The sequence below is a fragment of the Enhydra lutris genome, unplaced genomic scaffold (genome assembly GCF_002288905.1).
Source record: "Enhydra lutris kenyoni isolate GAN:26980312 unplaced genomic scaffold, ASM228890v2 scaffoldscaffold4, whole genome shotgun sequence".
NCBI lineage: Eukaryota > Metazoa > Chordata > Mammalia > Carnivora > Mustelidae > Enhydra > Enhydra lutris.
This window is the reverse complement of record NW_019154088.1, coordinates 56,054,444-56,070,732: the sequence shown is the minus strand read 5'-3', so window position 1 is coordinate 56,070,732 and position 16,289 is coordinate 56,054,444. Positions and strand designations below refer to the sequence as shown.

The 16,289-nt window shown below is 35.6% G+C and overlaps 1 protein-coding gene across 1 annotated transcript in view; it reads right to left on the bottom strand.

The window, feature by feature from the left end:
* LOC111140648 (leucine-rich repeat-containing protein 9) overlaps positions 1-16,289 on the bottom strand; it is a 104,620-nt gene that overhangs the window by 20,922 nt on the left and 67,409 nt on the right. Inside the window, exons 22-27 of the mRNA XM_022492847.1 lie at positions 15,478-15,600; positions 11,781-11,911; positions 9,580-9,688; positions 8,664-8,803; positions 5,380-5,516; positions 336-553 (exon numbers count right to left, since the gene is read on the bottom strand). Coding sequence (XP_022348555.1) covers positions 336-553; positions 5,380-5,516; positions 8,664-8,803; positions 9,580-9,688; positions 11,781-11,911; positions 15,478-15,600 — 858 coding nt within the window. The remainder of the gene's footprint in view (positions 1-335; positions 554-5,379; positions 5,517-8,663; positions 8,804-9,579; positions 9,689-11,780; positions 11,912-15,477; positions 15,601-16,289) is intronic.

Genomic DNA, 16,289 nt, shown 5'->3' with positions numbered 1-16,289 from the left:
AAAAAAAAAAAAAAGAAAGAAATATCTTGGGGTGAGAGCAGTCCGGAACAAGAGAGATCTCTTAGAGAAGACTGCTGAGAAGAGCTTAGAACATTTAGTGCTAACTTTTTTTTTTTTTAAGCAGGTGGATGCACGTGGGTTGGTTGGTTTAAAAAGTCTAGAACACAGTGGACATCTTCGCATCACAGACTATTTACATCCTCCTGCTTCACAGAGTATTCACATGGCATATAAATAAGTTAACGTGCTAGCAAAGTTTTCATTGGTGTGTTTGGAACCTTTATGTTCAGAGGAGTTAAGTCTTGTAAATCTCATAACAAACAAAATAATGTTACCTGGATTTTATTATATCCTAGGAAGAGTTTCTCTAGTTTTACCAAAGGCTGTAATTTGCTCAGCTCTCGTAGTCTATTTTCCTCCAGGTGAAGTGCCAACAGAGAGCTTGGTTTGGCAAAGGCACTATCATTAAATGCTCTGATGCGGTTATGGTCCACTACCAATTCCTGAAGGACTGCTAAATTGTCAAGCCCTTCAATTTGACTGATTTCATTCCCTGGAGAGACACAAGTCATGATAGGTCAGGTGAGCCCAAACCTTCTGAATAAAAGGTTACCTATCTTACTGAAATATTTTTTATAAAATGATTTTTTAAATAGTAAAATATTAAAAAGAACATATTTTCAAGGAGAAATAGAAATGTATTTATAGGAAGGTACCCTCATCATCAAATAATATTTGGTGAAATTTCTCCTTTATGTTTGAAAGACCAAGATGTAGTGTATACAACGTATGTAATTGATCCAATCTATCAGTTCAGTAATGGAGGGCTAAAATAGTTGATACTGACAAAAGTAGATGTATAAAAGTGCTGCAGAAGATATACTTCTTGAGTATATTGATTATTTTAATAGGTATTTAAATAGGTACATTTAAATATTTATTAATATAAATGAATTGTTTTAAGTTGGAAGAATATACCTTAATTGTGCTATTATTTATTTCTCAACATATTTTTGCACAATCACATTAAAAAATTAAAAATGAATTAAGCATTCATTACATTCTTTGAAATCTCAATCCTTTATAACCTATGATTTCTCTCTACTGTAGCAATCAATAGCTTTGTAAGTATTAATGATAATGATAATTAATAAGAAGAGGACCCTTGAGTTGGCAAAATGCTTTTATATTTGTTTACTACTAGAGTCTCAAGATAGGACAGGGAAAATATTATCATTTTTAATAATCAGAAAACTGAGTTAATTTAAGTTACTTGTACAAAGATATAAAAGTGGCAACACCAGGCCTAACCTAGACCTTTACATTTTAAGCTTAGTGTTGCTTCTACTATACCATACTGTATTTCATTGACTATTCATCCTTCTTGTTTGTTATGGGCTGAATTGTGATCGCCCCCCTCCCCCCAATTCATATGTTGAAGTCTTAACCCCTAGTACCTCAGAATGTGGCTGTATTTGGGGACAGGGTCTTTAAAAAGGTAGCTATGGTTAACTGAGGTCTTTGGGGGTGAGCTCTAATCCAGTATGTCTGGTGTCCTTATAAGAAGATATTAGGACACAGGTAACATGTAGAGGGAAGATCATCTGAAGACACAGAGGCCATCTAATAAACCAAAAAGAGAGGGCCTCAGAACCAACCCTGCTGACATCTTAATCTTGGCCTTCTAGTCTCTAGAACTGTGAGGAAATACATATGTTGTTTGAGCCATCCAACTGGTGGTACTTTGTTATGGCAGCCCTAGCAAACTAATATATGACTGAATGTGCGATCCTGTGATCTTGAAATTCATCTCCTTGAAATGTAACATATTTCATCAAATTTAAGACTACAACAATTGTTAAGCTATGTCAGTATTCTATGTATACTAAGAAAGAAAAACAATTGGTTAGGTAAACTATGACATGCTATCAATTAATACATAGCCAGATTTCAGGTATGTTTAAAAAAAATAAGCAGCAGAGATCTCAGAATTGGTAAACTGTAGTAAATTTAATTTATTTTGTTCTATTCTTATGGAGAAGTTTAAACATCACAATCTTCAATAAAGTTGTTCACAGAAATAAATCACAGACTTTGAAACTTTACCAGTGCCTTGCTTATAAATGAAAAGAGTTTTTTCAAGTCAGACTGAGAAAAGTGTCTCAGTTATGTTAATATATTACTTTCATGAAATTATGAGCTTAGACTATCACTTTTAATATTTTAAAGCCAGTCGTATAAAAAATCATACATAATAGTTTCAAGTGCTGAATATTGTCTGCCATAGCATATTTTTGGCCACTACTCATTTAAGAATGTTCATTAAACTTATTATTTATTTATTATAAATTTATATTACTTATTATATTTAAGAAAGAAAACTCCAAAACAACTATGTTGAATGTGATTTCGGGACTCTTACATCTTTTTTTCTTCCTTCCTTCCTTCCTTCCTTCCTTCCTTCCTTCCTTCCTTCCTTTTTCTTTCTTTCTTTCTTTCCTTCTTTCAGATTTTGTTTATTTGACAGAGAAAGAGAGACCACTCTAGCATGGGGAGCAGAAGAGGGAGAAGCAGGCTCCTCACTGGGCAGGGAGCCCCATATGGGGCTTGATCCCGGGACCCTGGGATAATGACCTAAGCCCAAGGCAGATGCTTAACTGACTGAGCCAACCAGTCACCCCCTACATTTCTTTAACTACAATTGTTTACCATTGTTTGAAAAACTCTCACTTACTTAACTAAAGAGTTAAATTCTAGATAAATTTGACCCCTAACCCTTAAGATTCTAACTTGTCCCTACAGCCTCACTCTGCCCTTCCCAAAGCTCCCACTTTCCCCATCTTCTTGCTAATATAATACAGTAGATGAAATGTAGGTTCATAAGCTCTCTCTCCTGGACCCTGGCATGGCCTCATCACTGCTTACATTTGTCTACTTTCCTACAGCTTTTGCCTTCTTGCCCCTTTAGATCTCAGAATTGTTTCTTCCTGTTTAGTCTTTAATCTAATTCACCTATTTATAAACCTCTAAATATGTTCATAACCTAGCCACGTTCTGACTTCTTACCTTCTTTTTTAGGGACAAGCGCCTTGAGTGTGCAACCTCTGTCTGCTGCCTTTACTGCCTATCCAACCACTTCCCTCTACATTGTTTCCACTTTGATTTTTTTCTCTTCCCACATTTCCAAGTCTGATCCTCTGACAGTTACCGTAGGTGGTCTTCTTTTCGTTGAATCCAGTTTTCTTGAAAAAAACCCAACATTTTTTTAAAGGTCTCATTCTTCCCATCATTTGGGCGGCTCCATTGGTTAAGCATCTTCCTTGGCTAGGTCATGATCCCGGGGTCCTGGGATCCAGCCCCACACTGGGTGCCCTGCTCAGTGGGGAGCCTGCTTCTCCCTCTCCCTCCGCTGTCCCCCCACCCATGCTTGTGTGCACGTTCTCTCTCCCACTGTCAAATAAGTAAATAAAATCCTTAAGGAAAAAATTAAATGCAGTTTGAAGTCACCTTTTACTCACCCTTCCCACTGACACCACTCTAGCCCAGACCCTTTTTGTCATTTGTTGTGTAGAAAATGCATGTGCTTTGAAGTCACATAGAGCTGTGTTTGACTCTGCACCATACCATTCACTGGTGCAAACTTAGGCAAATTATTTAACGCTACTGAGATTTAATTTCTTTTTTTGTAAAATGCGTATACAATTATCTAACATGTTAAGTTGCTGTGAAGGTTGAATGAGATCATCCTTGTAGACAAATACTTGCCAAATGACTCAATAAATAATAGTTATAATTGTCAGAGTCAACTGCCTCATTCCCTCCATGAGACAGCTCCATTCTGATTTGCCACGCTAGCCATGGCAAGAGAACACACCCCCCTTTTATGTTATTATATTTAAATAGACTGTCCAGGGCTAGCTTATCTGCTTTTTTTGTATGTCACATATCTTTTAAAAGATCTGCAATTGTTGTGCTTAATTTCTTGTTCTTTTAAGGCTTAATCTCTTGTGTTTTTGAGGCAACTCACAGCACATTTGATAGGCCAAAAGATGCATTAAATTTTTAAAAAATATGATCTAGAAAAGCCTGTCTTTTGGAAAAAAGTTATCATACTCAGATCAACTATACAAATATCTCCCCATATGTCTCAATGATGGGTCTTCTCACCTTTCTTCTATGTCATTAAATAATTATTGTTAGACTAGTGTTCCAAACTATTTTTTCCCCTTCCACTTTTCTAAAGATTTACAATTCCTACCCATTTTCAATTGCAAAATGAGCATCCTGCATCAAACAGGTCATGTGTAGAGGCTCTATAACTCTCTCAGAGACGTGCATACTCTATTTTTATCAGGTTGGTCTCTTTTAAAATGTTAGCCAACAGATACCACAGTCATACTCTTGTGACTCTTCTCCTCCCCACTACTTGCAAAACTCTTGGGGTCATGCTCACCCTCAATCTAAATTTTATCAATCATTCAAAAAGTCCTCTAGTGTTTCAATTTCTCTTTTCTCTAAACTTCTATTGTACTTAAGTTAGTAACAAATAGTTATTCAGAACTAATTTGTCTTTCTTTCAGTATTATCTTAACAGGTAGATCTTAAACTACTTTAGAGCAAGGATCTCAACTATATGTAATTACAATAAAATAGGGTTTCTGTGTATTTCTTAGTACTTAGCCCAATTCTGAGTTTCATAAGTACTTGTGAATTACTGACTTGCTACCTTCTATTGGCTTTTTAAATTAACATAATGTAAAGTAAATTATGATATAATACCATATATAACCCCAGACCACTGCATTTTCTAGGGCTAGAAATACAATATTCTGTAGCCCTAGAATATTGCATTTATATTATTCATGTAAATAACCCAAGAATTTACATTATTTATGTAAATAACCCACTTGTGATTACTAAAATATTTTTTATCAATCTGTTTTAAATAAATGTTAATGCTGATATTTGCTTATTAAAATAGCATTATCAAATTGTCTTTAATAGTAAAGACAATCAGAGAAAGACAATTATCATATGATCTTTCTGATATGAGGAATTTGAGAGGCAGGGCAGGGGGTTTGGTGGGTAGAGAAGGAAAAAATGAAACAAGATGGCATTGGGAGGGAGACAAACCATAAGAGACTCTTAATCTCACAAAACAAACTGAGGATTGCTGGGGGAAGGGAGGCATGGAGAGGGTGGTTGAGTTATGGACATTGGGGAGGGTTTGTGCTATGGTGAGTGCTGTGAAATGTGTAAGCCTGATCATTCACAGATGTGTACTGCTGGGGCAAATAAAACATTATATGTTTAAAAAATAATAAAAAAAAGTCAAAAAATAATAATAAAGACTTACACAGTGACAGTGTTGCTACTCACCCTGTAGAAAGAGGAATTTTAAATTTCTTAGTCTGTTAAGCTGTAGCTGAATTAAATTACAAATTCCATTGTAGCCCAAATGAAGCACTTCTAAACTGTGCATTATTGGAGGCAAGTTTTCACTGCTCATTGTATCTCTGAAAAAACACACATAAGTTCGAGCCCATAAATTTAATTTCAAATGAGCTGTATCATAAAAAATCTGATTATTTACTTACTACAAGTTGAAGTTTAAAAAAATAATTTACTAGTAAACCAGAATTTAACTATAATGTTATCTTTCTTGTATTTTATATATAATAATCACTTTTTAGTCTTTAAAAACATTATTATGTGGTAAAGAACAAAGTACAGAAAGGTTGTTTGAAATGAAAGGCAAGTGCCAGCACAATCATTCTATAAGAAAAAGAAAAAAAGATGCATCCAGATTGGAAAAGAATGAGTAAATGGTCTTTATTTTTGGATGACATTATTTTGTATTTAAAAAAATGCTAAGGAATTCACCGAAAAACTATTACTTCACTAATAAATGAGTTCAGCAAGATTAATATATAAAAATTAGCTGAATGTCTCTATACCATCAATAAACTGAGAATGAAATTAAGAGATCTACTCAATAGTGTAAAAAAGAACAAAATGTTTGAGAAAAATTAACAAAAGTAGTGTAAAATATATACACAGAAAACTATAAAACACTGCTGAGATAAATTAATGATTATGTAATTGGAGAAATGATTTATGTAAGTTAATGGATTAGAAGATTCAGTATTAATAAAATAGCAATTCTCCCCAAATTGATCAATTGATTCAATGCAGTCTTCCTCAAAAGCCCAGCAGGATTCCCCCCACAACCAAAAAATTTCCTTATTTATAAAGGAAATGTAAAGAACTTAGAATATTCAAAATAATCATGAAAAAGAAAAAAAGTTGGGAGGGTTTATAATCTCTGATTTTAAAACTTTTAAGCGGCAATAATCAACTAATCTGGTACTGGCAAAAGGGTAGACAGATCAATAGAATATAATTAAGAGTCCAGGAATAAACTTTTACATTTGTGATCATTTGATTTTCAGTAAAGGTACCAAGGCAATTCAACAAGGGAAAAGGGTAGGATCCTGGGACAAATAGATATCCACATGCAAAAAGATGAATTTAGAGCTAACGTTTTACCTCATAATATACACAGAAATTAACTCAGAATGGATCTTAAGCCTAAATGTAAGAGAAAAAACATAAAACTTTTTGAATAAAACATGAGAAAATCTTGGTGACGTTAGGTTAGGCAAAGAGTTGTTAGGTAGAACACCAAAGTCACAATCTGTAAGAGAAAAAGTTGATAAATTAAACTTAATAAAAATTAAAATTCCTTTAAATGACAGCATTTAAGAAAATGAAAAGATAAGTCATTGAGAGAAAATGCTTATAAATCATGAGATACCACTTCAAATCCACTAGAATGGTTGTAATAAAAAATGTAAGCAGTAAGTATTGATGAGGATGGGGAGAAATTAGAATCCTCATAAACTCTTACTAATAATGTAGAATGGTACAACCACTTTGAAAAACAGTTTGGCAGTTTCTTAAAAAAAGTTAAACATGAAAATACCATATGACCCAGAATTTCACTCCTAGGTTTCTACCCAACAGAAATGAAAACATAAGTGCTTGCAAATACGTCTACACAAATGTTTATAGCAGCATTTTTTAATTTTAGCCCCAAGGTGGAAGCAATCCAAATGTCCATCAGCTGGTGAATGGATAAATGTGAATGTGGCATATCCATCCAACAGAATACCTAACATATTCAGCAATAGAAAGGAATGAATCACTAACAGATGCTGTAACATAGATGGACCTCAGAAACATTATGCCAAATGTAAGAAGTCAGATACAAAAGACCACATACTATATGATTCTGTTTATAGGAAATGTATAGAAAACACAACTCTGTGGAAAGGGTATTAGTGGTTTCTTGGAGCTAGACTGGGAAAGGGAACTGACCACAGATGGACATGACAGATCTTTTTGGTGTGTGGCAGAAATGTTCTAAAAGTGTATTGTGGTAATAGTTGTACAGCTATAAATTTGGGGAAAATTATATACCTAAAATGAGTAAATATGGTATGTAAACTATACTTCAGTAAAGCAGTTGCAAAATATGAGTAGTCCGAATGTAAAGGATATGTATAAATGAAATATAGCAGCTTTAATCAAACTAGCCTCAAACTAGAAACAACCCAAATGCTCATCAACAATAAGTAGATAAACAATTTGTCACATAATCTATAATGGTATACTACTCAGCAGTAAAATGAAATGAATTACTGACACTTGCAACAACATAGATGAATCTCAAAAAAATTATGCTGAATGAAAGAAGCCAGACACAAAAGACTCCTTACTATATGATTGCAGTCATAAGAAATTCTAGAACAAGACAAAATGACAGTGATAGAAACCAACTCAATGGTTGTTTCTAGGGGTCAGGGTGTGGGGGAGGAGACTGCAAAAGATGTAAGGTAGGTTTTTGGGATGGGAATGGTTTGTACCTTGATTGTAGTAATGGTTATATGACTGAATACATTTGTCAGAATTCATTAAACTGTACACTTAAATTGGAGAATTTTATTATACATAAATTACACTTCGGGAAAGGTGGATGAAATCACAACTCTTCCCTGGAATAACTGGAATAAAAGTATTCTGTGTTGGAGATAATGTATATCTCTTTGTGTTCTACCAAAAATGTGTTGGAAGGTGGGAGGTATGTCCTCATCTTCTTTATAAAGTATCTTTTCCATTGGTGCTGGGGCATTAAATAACTAGATAAATAATTTAGGAACACAAAACAAAATAATTGTTAAAAGAAACCTAAGTCCATGCTACTGGGTAAGGAGTTCTTTTGTGAGGTGATGAAAACACTTTAGAATTAGATGGTCATAGGATAACTTTGTGTGTATCCTAAAATAATCACTGAATCATACATACAGGGTGAGATTACTGTATGTGAATTGCATCTTAATTAAAAAAAACATTAAACATACAAGATCTTCTCATTTTCTTTTTTTTTACAACATGCATATGAAATGGAGGAAGCAGGGGAAAAGCAATGACAAAGGACTATTTTGAGTATCTTTTCATTTGTGACATTTATTTTTGGCATGTAGCTATTAAATAAGTATGAAAGTAAGAGAAATGTATACTACCACTATCGCTAATGCAACTAACTGCTTTTTAAACTCCCAATCAAATTTTTTTGTAATTGTGAAAAAAAGAATAGTAACCTGTTTATTTTTGAAGTTCCTTGTTGTCCGTAGCCACTTGAAGGCACTTTCTGGTAGAGTAGCTGTCTGTTGGTCAAGTGAGTCTGAGGTTTTATTCTGGGCACGATGGATTCAATATGATTATAACTGAGGCATAAGACCTATAGAAAGAACACCTTATTCATCAGGCATTTAAATATGAAAACTGCTGTATATATATTTTTGGTTTGAGATTATCAACATCCTAAAAACTGTTAAGATGGTATAGATAAAACTTGATCTATACAACATACTTTAATAATATATCAATGTTAAAATGACAAATTTTTATATCCCAAAAGGTTTGGACTTAGGCTTTAAATGTGTTTTTTATAATCTGACTTGCTGGGAAATGACAAGATTTCAAACAAAATAATGGAGACCCTAGAAAGCTGCTCAACAGTCTCAATCTATTTTCCTAACTTCTTCAAGTCTGATATGAATGAAATAACTGTTTAGTTGGAGAGATCACCATTTGCCTATGTTTAAAAGGCCTTTGAAGATAGCTCAGCCAAAGGTATAGGACAGGAGGCAAAAAGGCTTTTTTTGCCTTTGAGAAAGGCAAAAAAACTGACAACCTCAGTATCCCCCAATTTCATTCCATACCCACCTCACTATAGAGGCACACCTTCCATCCCACCTTACTGCAAAGTAAGAGTTACTGCTTGCAAGACAATCATATAAAACTGAGCAATCCAAAAAATAATTTTGGAAAGTAATACTGTTTCTTGCTTGGTGAAAAAAGATTTTTTAGGAAGGTTTTAAAAATCTATTTAAATCTCATTGATTTTAATTTATGTTTCTCTTCTTTCATAACATAAAAATACATTTTAATCCAAAGTAAAGAAGATTACAACTTGCATTAAAAACCTTGAAAAAAAATCTGTGAATGACTCACCTTCACATTAGGCAGATAGATTAATCCACTGAATGAGGTAAGATTATTGTTTTGTAGATTCACATTACATACATTTCTAAATTGGTCAACTGGAATCAAATCCACAGTTCTGAATTTAGATAAACACAGTCATAATTTTAATAGGAGAATTATGTAGGTGAATCATTCATGTACAATCCCAAAAACATTTTGAAAATAACTCATCTGATAAATGCTATGAAAAAGAATTGCCTTAGTGTAAAATGTATGGGTCAAATAATTGGATAAATATATGTTTTTGTTGGACACATAGGTAAGAAAATGACATAGAATTTGATTGCTTTAAAAATGTCCATTACCACATAAACACAGCACTATCATAAAAGAAACTTTTAAAACAAACATCTCCAATTTCTTTATAAGGTTACATACATGTTCATGAATTTGATGTTGTAAATCACAAGATTTTTCAGGTTATATGCTTCAGAGAATATATGTGAAACACGTTATTTCTGAAATACCAGGAGAGGTTAGGGATGGGAAAGGAAAGAGGAAAGAAGGCAGGTGAGGTCTTTGAAAAAAGAGTTTTCTATGCAATCTCCTGAAAATCTTTATGGCATTCCACCTTGTAAGGATGCTTTGGTAATTAAAAAGAATGCTTGATTCCTAGTCCAGAGCTTTACAACTGTTCCACCTTCCTTTGTGCCAGGATAGAGAAGAGTATAAAGCTAAATTACCTTGCCTTAACCACTTCTTTAAACAAATCCTAAACCCTGTAGTTATCCTTATGACATACTTTTATCCATTAATAAGTCATTCGTTCAATGTATTTGATTAGTTATTTCCAAGTACAGACAATGTGTTTGGAAAGGCTACAACAAATATGAAAACAAACCATCCCTGCCTCATGAAACGAGATCCATAAAAATTAAAATAAAAAAGGAAAGTAGATATAATATAGTTAGATGTAGTGGCATTTTAGGGAAAGAAAAACTGATCTGGGGAAGTCAGGAGTCACTTCACAGTGGAGAAAGACCCTAGAATGACCCTTGGAGAATTTATAGGCATTTGTCAGGCAAATTAGAAAGAGAGTTTCAGGTAGTGGAACAAGTACAAGCAAGGTAGAAACAGAATCACAGCACCTTGTGATTAAGATTAAGGAACTAGAATATTCTAGAACTTCTGGAGTATAAAGAGTAATGGGCAGTAAAGGTAAGGATTATAAGAAATAAAAATAAGTAATTAAAGAGTCTAACCCTAACCCTAACCCTAACCCTAACCCATACAAAGAAATTTTACATTTTATTCTGTAGACAGTGGAAAGCCACTGAACAAGGTTGAGAAGGGAAGTGATCTGATAAAACTTGCATCTTAAAAGGCAGTATGGATAATAAATGGATTTGCAGGGAAGGTTATGAAACACAGAAGAACCAAAACTATCACCAAGAGAGTTTCTAAAATACTTCATTTCCCAATGTAGGCCAGGGTACTGACTGTGGAAATAAGAGGGGAATTATGAGACATACTTAACAATATGGATTCTGTAGAACGTGGTGATCAATTACAAGTGGAGGACAAAGTAGAGAGAAATGACCCTTAGATTTTTGGGTTGGGCAACAACAGCAGGTGGATATTGTCTTCTCCATGCTATATCTAAAGAGCAACTGAATATTCAAGTAAAGAGCTCAGGTTTGGGCTAAATTTAAAGAGCCATCATATAAATTAAAACTATGGCTAAAGATGTCTGTCCGTGAAGAGTGCAGAATAAGAAAAAGAGAGGAGAGAAAAGAATTTATTGCCAGGAAGACAGTGAGAAGAATAGCATCAGAGAAATGGTGGCAGGAAAAGCCAGACTATACTGAGTTAGAGTAATATGATGACATTTTATATTTTAAGATTTATTGATTTATTTTAGAGAGAGGAGAGAGAGCAAGCAGGGGGAGGGAGAAGGGAGAAGGAGGGAGAAAAGCAGTCTTTCCGCTGAGTGTGGAGATACAGGGCTTGATCTCAAGACCCTGAGAATATGATGACATTTTAAATCATAATGTGTGATAATGCATATCAAAGAGTGGTGAAGTTAGCATGAGATTTTGAAGCAGGAAAGATGATTTTCTGAATTACTGGTTATATCTGGATAAGATGTGTATTAAATTATAAAACTTAGAAAATGATATTATATATTTAGCTATAGTATCAAAAAGCATATAATAAAATGATTATACCTGATGGAGGATGAAGTCCAATTTAGTTCTTGCATTTGGGTGAAGTTTGAATGTCCGTGTCGTTCTGCAATCATATCAGAAGTAAGTCTGCCACCAAACAAATCTTTTGCACATTCAGTCTCTGGTGGTTCCTATATATAAGGACATTTAGAAAGTGATGCCTTCTCTTGCAGATAACTAAATGACATAAAGGAGACTGAAAGGTGCAGAGAAGAAGGCAGACCATCTAGGGAGGAACAGCCCTGTGGTGAGTTCCCTGGCATATGTTGTGATTTATAATAAATATATATTTAGTCTTTATCCACTGTGCCTGGCCTAGTCATAAGGTTAGGCAGGAGAGCAGGGGAAACATAGATTGAAAGGATGCTCATATGGGGCAGGGCCCTATGGAAATTTGAGGAGTACATTAAAATAGGACACATGGATGTCCATCAGAACTCCAGTCGGAAAGGTGATTGGAATTGACAAGCAGATATCCCCATATGCTCACTTAAGGTGGCCACCTGGGTTTATGAAGTAGGTGGACATTGGGGGATCTACAGCAATGCAGAGATGGTTTGAATGTAGACATATTCCTCTTGCACCCTCTGAGGCACAAAATGCAGTAAGTATTGTTCTGTCTGCCAGCAAAAGAGACCGAGACTGCAGAAGACCATGTGGCAGATTTCCCTGGTGGAAAGGCCTTGAACATAGCTGGCAAGTCAGGCTGTTTCTGGTAGCCCTAAGGCGCTATAAAAGGGTCTTGACAGAAATCGATACTGACTCTGGACTGGGTTTTGCTTACCCAGTGGTAAATGCAAATGCTCAGAGTGCTATAAAAGAACTGGGACAGAAGATAGCATGCCAGTTTAGACCAATGACTGTTCTTTCTTCAGACCAAGGAACATACTCGACAGCCCATAATGTCCAACAATGGGCATTAAGATATCCTCCTTAAGAGTAATAGCTTGATACAGAATTGGAATGGACAATTAAAACATTGGTTGTCTAAAACAGGAAGATAAGAGCATAAAGGGCTGGTTTACACACCTTCATGAGAATGCTAACAGAGTGTGATCATGAGTGGGACTAAAGGAATGTCCATAGATTTCTCTCTTTTTCTGGTGGCTGTGGGAAAGAATGCTGGTGTAACTATGCAGTTCCTGGTAAGGGAAGATGATGCTCGTATACCACTATCCTTTTTATTCTTCCCCATATTGCCTCAACTTTTGTTTCCTACCTGATCATAGGACATGGCTACAACTGTGAGGGCTGGAAACGGGGATGATTCCTAAAAAAGAAACTATGTTTCTAAACCTTCCGTCAGAAATCCTGAGGACCTGACAGGCCCCATCTGACAAAATTGGGGTTAACAGTGAATTTAGTTATATTTTCTAGGGGAAAAAATAGCCTACTACTAGTCTTGCATCTATCTATATAATCTCACCTAATCCGCACGGGAGTGGACTGAGAGTAAAGTACTTGCTAAACTATTACTGTTGTCTACAATCTAGACCAGCATAGTGACCCAAACTATTGTCCCTTCCAAAGGTGGAAAAGTTTGGGTATAAATGGAGAGAAGAAGAAATATGGGTGAAGGAATTAATAAATATAACCCATTAATAAATAGGTTATATAATAAGTTATATAATGATGGAAATCCAGTGTTACATTAACACTTCAAAAGAGTCTTAGAGCAGGTGATACTATCAGCTGATGAATGGATACAATGTATACATTGGAATATTGTTCAGCCATAAAAGAGAATAAAACCTTGCCATTTGCAATGATGTGGATGGAGCTAGAGTATATTGTGCTAAATAAAATAAGTCAGAGAAAGATAGATGCCCTATGATTTCACTCAGATGTGGATTTAAGAAACAAAACAGATGAACATAGGGGAAGAAAAGAAAGAAGAAAAAAGAGAGGGAGGTGAGTGGGGGTTTTCTGACATCAGTTCCTGAAATAGCTCCAGAGGCATGAAGTGAAAGCAGTGTCTAGTTATTCATAACAAGTTTCTTTCAACCACACCTGAGTTTATGTTAAAAGGTGACTTTTGGAAATTCCCTAAGGATGGGGGCTGTTTGCCAGGGAGCCAACTATGGTTAGAGGGTTGGAAGTTTCAGTCCTACCCCTGACCTCTGGAGAAGAGAGAAGGGCTACATGTTGAATCGGTCACCATTGGCCACTGATTTAATCAGTCTTGCCTACTACATAGTGGAGACATCATAAAAACCCAAAAGGAGGGGCTTCAGGAAGCTTCAGGTTGGTGAACATGTGGAGATGCTGGAAAAATGCTTTGCTCAGAGAGAGCATGGAAGCTCAGTGCCCCCTCCTATATACGTTGCCCTATGCCTCTCTTCCATCTGGTTGTTCCTGAGTTTTTTATCCTTTTATAATAAATCAGTAATCTAGTAAACAAATGTTTTCCTGAGTTCTGTAAGCTGCTCTAGCAAATTAAACCCAAGAAGAGGGTCATGGGAACCTCCTTTTGATAGCTGGTTAGTCAGAAGCATAGGTGCCAACCTGGACTTGTGATTGGTGTCTGAAGTGGGGACAGAGACAGCACTGTGGGACTGAGCCCTTAGCCTGTGGGATCTGATCCTATCTCCAGATAGAGAGTGTCAGAATTCAGCTGAATTCTGGGTCAGAGAATTGATTATATTTGGAAAACCCACACATTTGGTGTCAGAGTGTGATTATGGTGCAGTGTGAGAGTAAAGGAAACACACAGACATGGGTTTTCCTTTACATCTGGGTTTCCTTTTTGCTTCATGTATGTGGGACTTGGTGCTGGAGACAGCAGAAACACAGAAAACAAGAGAAAACAAAAATTCACATGAACACCTGCCCTCTATAGTCAAAAGACTAGGAGATGCAAAGCCTACTAAGCCAGAAAATTTTTAGACAATAATGGGTCTACTCCAACCAAACTCCATGGAATAAATCGTGGTGCCATCTGCACCTATAAAAGCGGAACAGAAACAGAGACTTCCCTTCTTGCCTTGGTGGAACAAGGCACCTCTCTTACTGAGCAAGCAGCTTGGACCTTCATCTTCTCCCAATAGTAATGCACCTCCCCACACACAGGTGTTACTGGAGAATACTTGGGCAGCCTGTTCTGCTTCCACCCAGTAATAATGGCAGGGCATTCCTGAGGCACTTCTGACTGGGAAGAGAGTCAGTGGAGGCCTATGGGGACTATGAGCTTCTACCCTAGCCTGGCAGGTAATAAAGCACATACCTCCAGGTTGTCAGCAGAGGCCAGGTAGGGGAATTTGGACTTCTGCCTTCCACGAGACAGCAACATCACCTTACTTACAGTGACTGGTGACACTGACATACCATTTTTTTGTTCACATATATTTTGCCTAAATATTAACTGTATTTTTCTAGGAAATAGGAAGCTGGCTTTAGGCCCAAGAGAATGGTGGGGCTTCAGAACAGTTTTCTATCCTGTCCCATAAAATTGTACTCTTTAAGTTTTTAGGCACTGAATTCAGTGGGTACAAATGTAGGCAACGTCTTCCCTTTCCTGCCATCTCAATTTAGATGAGAACTGGCTAAAGGAGAAAATTTTAGAACCCAGATCTAAAATGTGCTTGGGAGACCTAAGTTTGGGTATCATATGAGTGAGAAGGCAATGTTCAAAATGATTATGGCCTTTGGATATATGAATTGAATTGAACCAAATGCTATGAATCATAAAACGGCTTACAATTGAGATTCCATCCAAAGCTTTCAGTTCTGGAAGATGAAATATTACAAACAACCGGTAGTTTTCTTGATTCCACACAATAATATTTCCATACAGGTCAAGAATGACCAGGTTGCATAAACCCTGGGTAATAAAAGCACATACATTTAAAGTTATATCCATATATCTCTGTCTCTACCTCTCTCTCTCTCTCTCTCTCTCCACACATATATACATACATATCCATCTACCTACACACAAAGATATACATCTCCCAATAAATATATATATATATATATAAACTCCAGCAAGTTTTTTTCTCCTTAGTAGTTTAACCATCCTTGGATTTTAATATTTGAATTACTTAATCATCATTTCATAGTGATTTCAGTGTACATTTAGTGACATACATAGTGATTTAAGTATATATTTTATTGCAGGAGTTACCCTTGCAGACCAGTTAAGTTCGAATTTTGTACAATATTTCAGTGGTATGTGTTAAATGATCAGAATCTCTTTTAGGATGCTGGTGCTAAATGTATTACTACAAGTAGTAAAGACATAGAGGGAACTTTGCTAAGGTTAAAACCATATGCTTTGTTTATGGAATACTGTCCAATTAAATAGTATGCATGTGTGTATATAGATGTAACAGGAATAAAAAACACTGCCTTCTGATGAGTGATAAAACTGATGTTATTCTATCTTCTGAGAGAGTAGCAGAATTCATCTTAAGGGAAGATGTGCTTTCTTATTAGACAGGAAATTTTGATGTGCCTTTGTTGTGCAGGAAGAGCCTAGAGTAGAGGGGGATGGGAGAGTTAGGACAAGCT